Source organism: Erigeron canadensis, chromosome 8, assembly GCF_010389155.1.
Source record: "Erigeron canadensis isolate Cc75 chromosome 8, C_canadensis_v1, whole genome shotgun sequence".
NCBI classification, from domain to species: domain Eukaryota; kingdom Viridiplantae; phylum Streptophyta; class Magnoliopsida; order Asterales; family Asteraceae; genus Erigeron; species Erigeron canadensis.
The window spans coordinates 33,851,315-33,859,570 of record NC_057768.1 but is presented as its reverse complement, the minus strand read 5'-3'; the positions used below and the strand labels follow the sequence as shown (position 1 = coordinate 33,859,570).

Below are 8,256 nucleotides of genomic sequence, written 5' to 3'. Positions count from 1 at the left end.
TTGCAAGTAATTACATAAATGGAATAATTAAAGTAATCTTTTAAAAAAGGATTTGTATCTAGATAGCCTAATCGACATTTAAGTGGTTACATGTTTAAAGCTATTTATGAAGATGGTTACACTTTAAATACTTGAAATAGTAAGCATATAGTTCTTCTCTTAACCTTTAAGATAACACATATACATTAATCAATGTCATAACTCATAACTAACATATACAATGGTTGGTTAATTTCCCCTCTCGCTGGTCAAACTTGGAGTTGGTCAGATGGGTCAAACGAGTTGATCAGGTGAAAACTGACCAACCCGTTTGACTGGGCATAAAAATTATTTATGTTGATATGTTATCCAACCCACAAGCAGCAATTAGCAAAAGTTATACTATGATGACTTGTAAAGTGCCATTCAATCTAGTACCCTTCAATTTTCATCTGCAGGTCTTATCTAGCTAGCTATATATCTTTCCATACCAAATATGTAAGGCTTAAAAAGTTATAATCTCATCTTTGTTCTTTTTATGTTGTAATGAGAAGCACAAAATAAGAAAGTTATATGGAAAAAGGATCATCATTCACATGCGTGATTGTGATCATTTGGACCACTTGTTGAATGGAACTTGTCATGTGTTTTGTTATATTTAGCATTACGTCTCATGTTTCATGTTATCTTATCTTGTTCGTTTTTCTGGTTTTGTCTTTGTTAGGATTTCAGTTAATCCATTTGGTGGGTTGTGAAGTTATGTACTATTTCATCGAAATCATTTTATTATAGTGCTTAAATTGAATGAGAACATGGGTTGGCCCAAACAAAGAGACTAGATGTGGTAGCATGGATGGTGTGAGTAATTGGTCAAAACAAACGGTTTCTTTGTTTGGGTTTGTTACAAGTTGATCCACCATTCTTTTCGTTAGTTTAATTTTAACTACAACGAGGTATGTCATTCGGGCGTTGCTCCGGGAGACATGACGTTTGTGGATGTCTTTCTTTTTAAAAAAATGATCTAAATTTATTAAGATAATTGTATTAGAAGCAATGACGAAATATGATACAGAAAAGACGCTCTTATAAGAATGACAAAATGTGTTACGATCATAATACAAATAATAATAGAAAAAATATGGCTTTGATATATTAATTTCTTTTTACAATTTTCTAACCAAAATATGCGAAAATAAAAAGGGTTTAATGGGTGCTTACAATTTCAAATGAAATCCTTAGTATAAAATGTAAGAGATCAAAGTATTTGGTGTAAACATATTTTAAAGAAATAAAATAAATAAATTTACAAAAATAATAAATATATTTTTTTTTTGTAAAGTTAGTTTCGATTCAGATGTGCTGGAGACAATTTTAACCAACGATTTACTAAATCTGCAACCTTCTCCTTATGAAAAATGCCTTGAGATAAGAAACCCAATACTCGAATCCGAAACATTGGGGAAACTCACATTCGGAGCCCACATAGTGGATTTAGAAGATACCTTGACCAACCCACCGAATTGGAGTTGGTTAAAAAAAATAAAAGTTAAAAGTAACAATTAAAAAATAGTAATAGACATGTGGGGCCTACAAAAAAATAAAAGAAAAAGTTACTATTCTTTACACAAATTTCAATACTTTGTTTTTAATATATATATATATATATTAATTTTGTTAATATATATAACTTGTAAAACAATTGATTTGTATGCGAATATGAAATTTTTAGTTTACTAGCTGCTATTATAATACAAGTGGCATACATCTTGTAACCTGTGTTAATTGATAGAGACTTCGATGATTTAAATAATTTATATGGTTATTCCGTATGTTTAATTTTCATTTATCAAAATTTTAGTTTATTTAAGATAGTTGATCAAGGTAACCAAATGCATACATACTAACAACGGTTTGAAAGGTGTATCGACGTAATAGGTGATTCGAACGTTGAATACACATCTTGATTTACATGAATCCCAATAGAACAAAAAAAATTTTTTTAATGGAAAGAGAAAAAGACGAATGGGGTGAGAGAGGCTCGAACTCTCGACCTCAGGATCACTCACTGTAGCTATGAGACCTACGCGCTAGCCAACTGCGCCACCACCCCATTTGTTGTTCTTCTAACATACAAATTTTCTTTAATCATTTCGTTACGTTACTCTTTTTCTGCTTATATTACTGTAATTTCCCCTTTCCTTGTCTCGTCTCCAGCTCTTCAAATCAAACTTGTTGCTGAATGCCATGGAATCCAATTTTGAGCAGGTACTTAACCCTAACTCCATCTTTCCATTTCTCTCAAATTTTGTATTTTATAATGTTATATGTAAACTTATATATATATATACACACGATAATATTAAACAGGAACTGATTTATGCAATCTTCAAAAACATCTGGACCAAAAAGGCAATCGGTTAGTTAGTTAGGTTTCTGTTACATTTTCTGTTATTCATTTTCTGTCACAGATTTTTGTATGTGAAAAATTGAAATTTATTTGTTTCTGTACAGAGCGAGAGAAGAATGAAGATGTCGATACTTCTAAAACTGAGGTAATACATACACATTCAAATTTCTGCATACACACACACACACACATAAATTTGTATCAACAAGTTGATTTCTGTGTTTTCTCATAATATGTATATGTATAGATATGTTTGTGTGTGTTGATTGGTGTAAATTAGGTGATTAGTTTTTTTCGTGTGAATGCAGGAACGAGTAGGAACATCGAAGAAAAACCGACCTACTTCTGGTGAGGTGCCTTTTCAAGTAGTAATTTGATTATATACTTTTGCTGAGTGGTGGTTTGTTACCTGATTAGTTGGGAGGGTGTTTCATGTTTGGCATTTTAATTAGTTATAAATGCTTTTCTGTTTTACAGTTAAGCAATAACAAAACGCTTTTTGAAAAACTGTTTATCGGTTTATTTTATATTCATTACTTTAAAATAAGCAGATTAATATCTGGTTATTTCTTCAAAGCATGTAAGAACTTTAATACAAGGTAATATCGCATTGTTTTTTCATCTTATTCAAACGTTTTTTCTCGTTATAGATTCTCATGTTTAGTTATTTACTGTTGGTTGCAGCCAATTCAAATGCCGTGAAGCTCAGTTGTGAACTGCTGCGATTATTTGTCACAGGTAGATCTACCTTGATTCCAGTGATTATTAGTATAAAAGGGAAATGATTGTTTTCAGTTTCTTAGCACTGATGAATGCATATTGCCTGTAAAATTTATGAAGCTGTATATATTCTTTAATGCAGAAGCTGTTCAACGTGCTGCTACTATTGCCGAAGCTGAAGGGGGAGACAAGATCGAAGCAACACATCTGGAAAGGATACTTCCTCAGTTGCTGTTAGACTTCTAAGGTACTATACGAGGTCGTAGGATTAGGCATTACCATGACTTCAGTGTTGGTTTTTCTTGTGAATGCAGATCTTTTGCATGATATAAATCGATTTACTCAAAGATATATATGAGCTACATTAATTATGGAAACAGTGAAAAATCTTAAGTAGTATTTTCTGATCACTACTCATTGCATCTTTTGTTAGTATACCGAAGAATTATCTGATACCGTCCCGAAGATAGCACCTTTTTTTTTTAAAATTTGATTTACTGCTTGTCGTGTTTTGATTATCAGAAATTAGAACCTCACTATCTTAGTGTGGTCCGTGTGGACACTATACTTTTAGCATAAAAATTGCTTTAGTGGTTCGTATTAGCGGGATAATATAAGAATGTAGATATAGTGGGCTCAAATTAATTTGGGTTCTTTAAATTAAACAGATGAAAACAAGTTGTACATTGCAAGTAGAAATAAGAATAGCACACCAATGGTTACTTAAATAAAACTACAAACCAGCATCACACTTCCAACAGCACTTCCTCACTGGTCATCATACTAAAACAACTGATAAACATAATTTAAGTCTCGATCGAAACACAATAACCATTCCCCTTAATCAGTACAACATCGGAACATAAAGAATTTCTCCATTGTTCGGCCACATTCAGAACAGACCACTACCTCTGGAATTCCACCACTGATCCCAGGAAGTATGAGTCGGTTGCAATGCTGAGGTGTATGCAATTTAGCTAAGTATGTTCTTAAAGCCGGGACAAAACCATTCTCTCTTGCATCTCCTTCCCAATTCCCATACTCATTTAAGCTCGCATATGCCAAATTAGCGTTCGCCCTTGCCATCTCATTCAATCCCAGGCATATCAATGCCCACCCTTGGTCACTCCCATCAAAGCTCATCATGGTCATCACCTCCTTCATAATTGGATCATTTTCAAAATTTCTCCCTTGCTGAATTTTCGAGTACAACATGCTCTCGAGGCGGGTCCAAAAGTACCACACGGAAGTTGGGTCGGGCCATGTGTGGCTTAATTTCTCCTCACTGATCGTTGCACTTAATTTTCTTATTCTCTCCTTGGTTCCGCTCTTTCCCACATAAACCATCTCCAATGTGATTCCTGCAGCTCTAGCAATATCTGATGCTATCTTTGTAAATCTTCTGATCCAATCTAGGTCATCCCCTCCATATAAGCATATGTATTTCTGTTCAGTAATCTGGCAAAATGTACAGCATTTAGAATAAATGTGATATACATGCCTACACGGAGTAAACTTATTAAAATTGTACAAAGTATAGATCTACCCATCGTGGTATATATCGATCAATGGAGTCGACCAATAACTCAAGTGTCCATGATTCTTCCTTCCACAGTGCATCTTCTTTGATACTAGTGAATGGGTAGGCATTATTTCGCCATATCCAGACCATGTGGAGTGCATTTGGTGATGCCACCCTGCCCTGTGGATCTAACGCTACTAAAATCGGCTTCTTTTCGAAGTGCCAAACTTGTTTGATGTACTTGATAACTGCTGGTTCTAGCAATGTGGGGTGGTATAGCATATGCCATGTCATCATTGATTGAAGCTGTTCGAGCTTGTGTTGGTGTGAATCGTTCCATGTCATCAGGGGGTCCGCAACCGGGACCCACACAACCTCGTATTGAAGATCTGGTTGTATTCTTGAGTCTTTGTAGATTTGAGTGAGAATGACAACCTCTTCTAGGGAGATCTCAAGGTCTGATATGAGCAGCAATACAGTCTTTTTCCTTAGCACCTCTACATTAACCTGTTTTAATCATGATGAAGGAATCAATTTTATTAATTAAGTTAATCCAAAGTAAATTTAAGATCACAAAAAGTTAAATCAATCAAGATATCAACCCTTGTTTTCGACGAGCCATCAATAAGTGGATGAATGTCATCCTTGGCACAGAACAAAGCTTTGACAATCTTCAAGTTGTCTAAGTGAGGTGCATCAAAGATTCGCCCGAGCATGAGATAATATTCATCGTGCTGCTTTTCCTCTTCAGCAACAAATTTTTTTGAATGTTAACTATATTTCGATTTTCTTCTAGGATTATTAGAACTTCAAAAATTATTAGAGACTTGCCTATGTTTTGATAACAAAGGAGGAGTAGTGATTTGAGGTGCTCATGAATGTTGTTAACCTTGTGAGCCAAGCTCGAAAGTTCCCATGCCTCTGAGGTAGCTGTGATGTACCTGCATTTAGGTATAACAATTTATATCTTGTTTAAGAGAGTGAAGCTTACATATGCTAGTTAGTAGAGGTGACAACATTGTTAGAATTATAGTTGTAGTAGTGTTAATTTGTATTTTGGGCTTTAATTGTAACTCTTGTAAGTGTGGAAGGGGTTAGAATGTAAATTGTGTAATAGGTATATAAACCCTTCACACATGTGTTTTGTAACCTTTTGCCAACATTATTTCCAATCTTCCACTTTCACACACTTAATTCTCTCTCAAAACACACACTAGTAACCGCCATTCTCACACACAACACATAGTCAAACACTCAAACCTCCATTAACACACACTAAAACACACACATATGCTCAAATATCTCGATTCTGTTTATTTCAAACATCAATCTAGCTGTCCGAGAAAGGGTCGATTTGGGTTGTTTTATATCTTAAACTGACTGAATAGGAAAAAGATTAGCTAAAAGGGGAATGATTCAAATGGGCTAAACGTATTAAACCAGATTTTAATAATACAAAGCTTATCAATTGTTTTATTTGGATATTTAGAGTACTATATTAGTGAGGCCTGATCTGTTTCGACATTCGAAAATAACCTTTTTGAACCGAGTCGATTTTTGACTCGTTACCCAGCCTTCCTGCCGCATCCATCTTTACATCTCTACTAGGTCATATAATGTCTGTAACTGACTTGTTCTTGATTTGTAAAAAGAAAAGAAATAAGCTTACTCATAGTTCATGCCGAGTAAGCTTGTTAGTTGAGAGGCGCAAGCCACCATACTCTTGATTGACCAATAAGCTGCAGTGGGAATATGAGTCAATGCTGTTGACTTGGGTGGTGTGTCATCCTGGAGATATTGATAAGGTAGGTTCTTGAATGCAATGATACACTTGGTGACATCCAACATAACCTCAATAAGGTTATTAATAGCATCAAATCGAGGTTTGAGTGATTTGTAATGTTCTATGATGTTTGGCAATTGTTTGAGCATTGCTACGGATTTAGCAAGTGGATTGGTGGCAAAAAGTTGAGCCACAAGCCAAAACTCTCCAAAATTGACCGCAAAGGCCCCTAACGATATCACCACCTTGGCTTCCCATGTGTAGCCCGAAAGCATGTTGAGGATTGCTATTGTTGACGCATGGGCATCTGCTCCACCTGAACACTTGCAAGAAAACTGCCAAAAAAAAGTTATAATCAGTCGCAGACTTGCAGCTCGTGTAGCTGGTACTTTGTGCATTCATGTGTCATCTGTTAATATGATTTACCAGCTTGTACCATATCACTATATCAGTTAGAGGTGGCATAATAGGCAGGTTGGGTAACAGATCAAAATGGGTACTTATTTGGTACAAGTCAAAATGGATCGGGCAGACTCACTAATTGTATTTGTGAACAACAAACTAGTTGTTGAATAAAATGACAGATTATTGACAGATTGAAGTACATTTGGGACGATTTTTAATACATCTGACCAATATGGCATGTTTCCTTTTAAGCTATATATGATTTTGTATTCTAACACTTTGATCTGTTGGGGATAATATAGCTAGAATCAACCCAGTCATAAGCATATAGGCTGATATTGCGATATGTAACGGTACTTTAGAAACTAACCTCGCAGGAAATTTTGTGGATCACATGGGCCAATCCATCTGGGATACCATCAACATCATCATAGCCGAAGAAAGCAGCCTTCTCTTCTGCAGCCGTTGCATCAACATGCCCATTATGTGTGCCCTGCAATGAAATAGTATGACTTAATTAAGCACCCGAGGGAAATATAAGCGTGTAAGACAAATCAAATGATACATACATTAATGACTCCATGAATGTCTGTGGGAATGGCACGATGGAGTGTTTCCTCAATGACACGAAGAATAGGCTCCAGTTCAACATCCCGGCCATCAGGTGAATGGGTAGCCTCAACCTGCTTCATCATCGCATGGTCATCAGAGGAAGCGAACATTCGCCGCTCCTTCTTAACCAGTTGCTGTGGCTGCTGATGCTGCATTTTTGGGAGGTTGTCGAGAACCATTTTGGCTTAAAGTTTAAGGGGCGAAGACAGTGAGGAGGTAAGTTTGGAGTGTTGTGCTCTGGTTACGCCATGTCTAAGCATTATATAATGATGAAAAGATAGGGAATATTGCAAAGCTAGAATTGGATTAAGTACCTTACTTGCATATAGGTGTAAACCCTAAATTTAAAGCTATCTTCCCTTTGGATAAGTATTTAGAAGCTGGTGGTCCCTCTATGTATCCTAGGAATGGTTTAACATAGTCATGCATATAAGGTTGACGTGATTGTTGAACTCGTTTACTTAGTTTATGAAGCACTGCAAGATTCACAAAAATGGAGTAACTGAATGAGGTCGTAAGTTTTGTCCATTTTTCTGGCCCTTTGGGAAATGGCATCTTGATTTTGGTTCTAATTAAGAGCACTACGGTTTCAGCCAAAGAACACGTCGGCTATGTAAACTGTTGGAACGGGTTTGTTAAAGCTCGTTGCTTGGGGAGGCCTGATAACTGAAGAGGAAGAGATTAGGGGGTGTGGCGTGTGGGTCCATGCGTATGGAGTTTGTGTATATATGTGTGAGTATATACGAGTACATGTATAAATTAATAATGAAAGTTTGTGTTGGTTGGTGTGCCATGTTTAGAAGTTTTAATCAATGTTGATGTAGCAAA

The 8,256-nt window shown here is 35.8% G+C and overlaps 2 protein-coding genes and 1 non-coding gene across 3 annotated transcripts; 1 reads left to right on the top strand and 2 right to left on the bottom strand.

The window, feature by feature from the left end:
- Positions 1 to 2,002: 2,002 nt before the first annotated feature.
- Positions 2,003 to 2,089, bottom strand: TRNAM-CAU. Its single transcript is given in 2 exon segments — positions 2,003 to 2,038; positions 2,052 to 2,089. It is a non-coding gene; the product is annotated as a tRNA-Met (tRNA).
- A 49-nt stretch (positions 2,090 to 2,138) lies between these two features.
- LOC122579626 (protein MHF2 homolog) lies at positions 2,139 to 3,516 on the top strand. The gene is made up of 6 exons (XM_043751832.1): positions 2,139 to 2,244; positions 2,347 to 2,395; positions 2,491 to 2,531; positions 2,695 to 2,734; positions 3,071 to 3,124; positions 3,249 to 3,516. Exons 1-6 carry the CDS (start codon positions 2,224 to 2,226, stop codon positions 3,350 to 3,352), a joined length of 309 nt encoding a protein of 102 aa, XP_043607767.1. The 5' UTR covers positions 2,139 to 2,223; the 3' UTR covers positions 3,353 to 3,516.
- Positions 3,517 to 3,721: 205 nt separating this feature from the next.
- LOC122579147 (protein SIEVE ELEMENT OCCLUSION B-like) lies at positions 3,722 to 7,644 on the bottom strand. Its single transcript, XM_043751258.1, has 7 exons — positions 7,386 to 7,644; positions 7,187 to 7,309; positions 6,298 to 6,746; positions 5,460 to 5,569; positions 5,231 to 5,373; positions 4,653 to 5,135; positions 3,722 to 4,564 (listed from the first exon to the last, which is right to left on the bottom strand). The coding sequence occupies exons 1-7, from the start codon at positions 7,605 to 7,607 to the stop codon at positions 3,947 to 3,949; spliced, it is 2,148 nt and encodes a 715-aa protein (XP_043607193.1). The 5' UTR covers positions 7,608 to 7,644; the 3' UTR covers positions 3,722 to 3,946.
- Between the last annotated feature and the right edge of the window lie 612 nt (positions 7,645 to 8,256).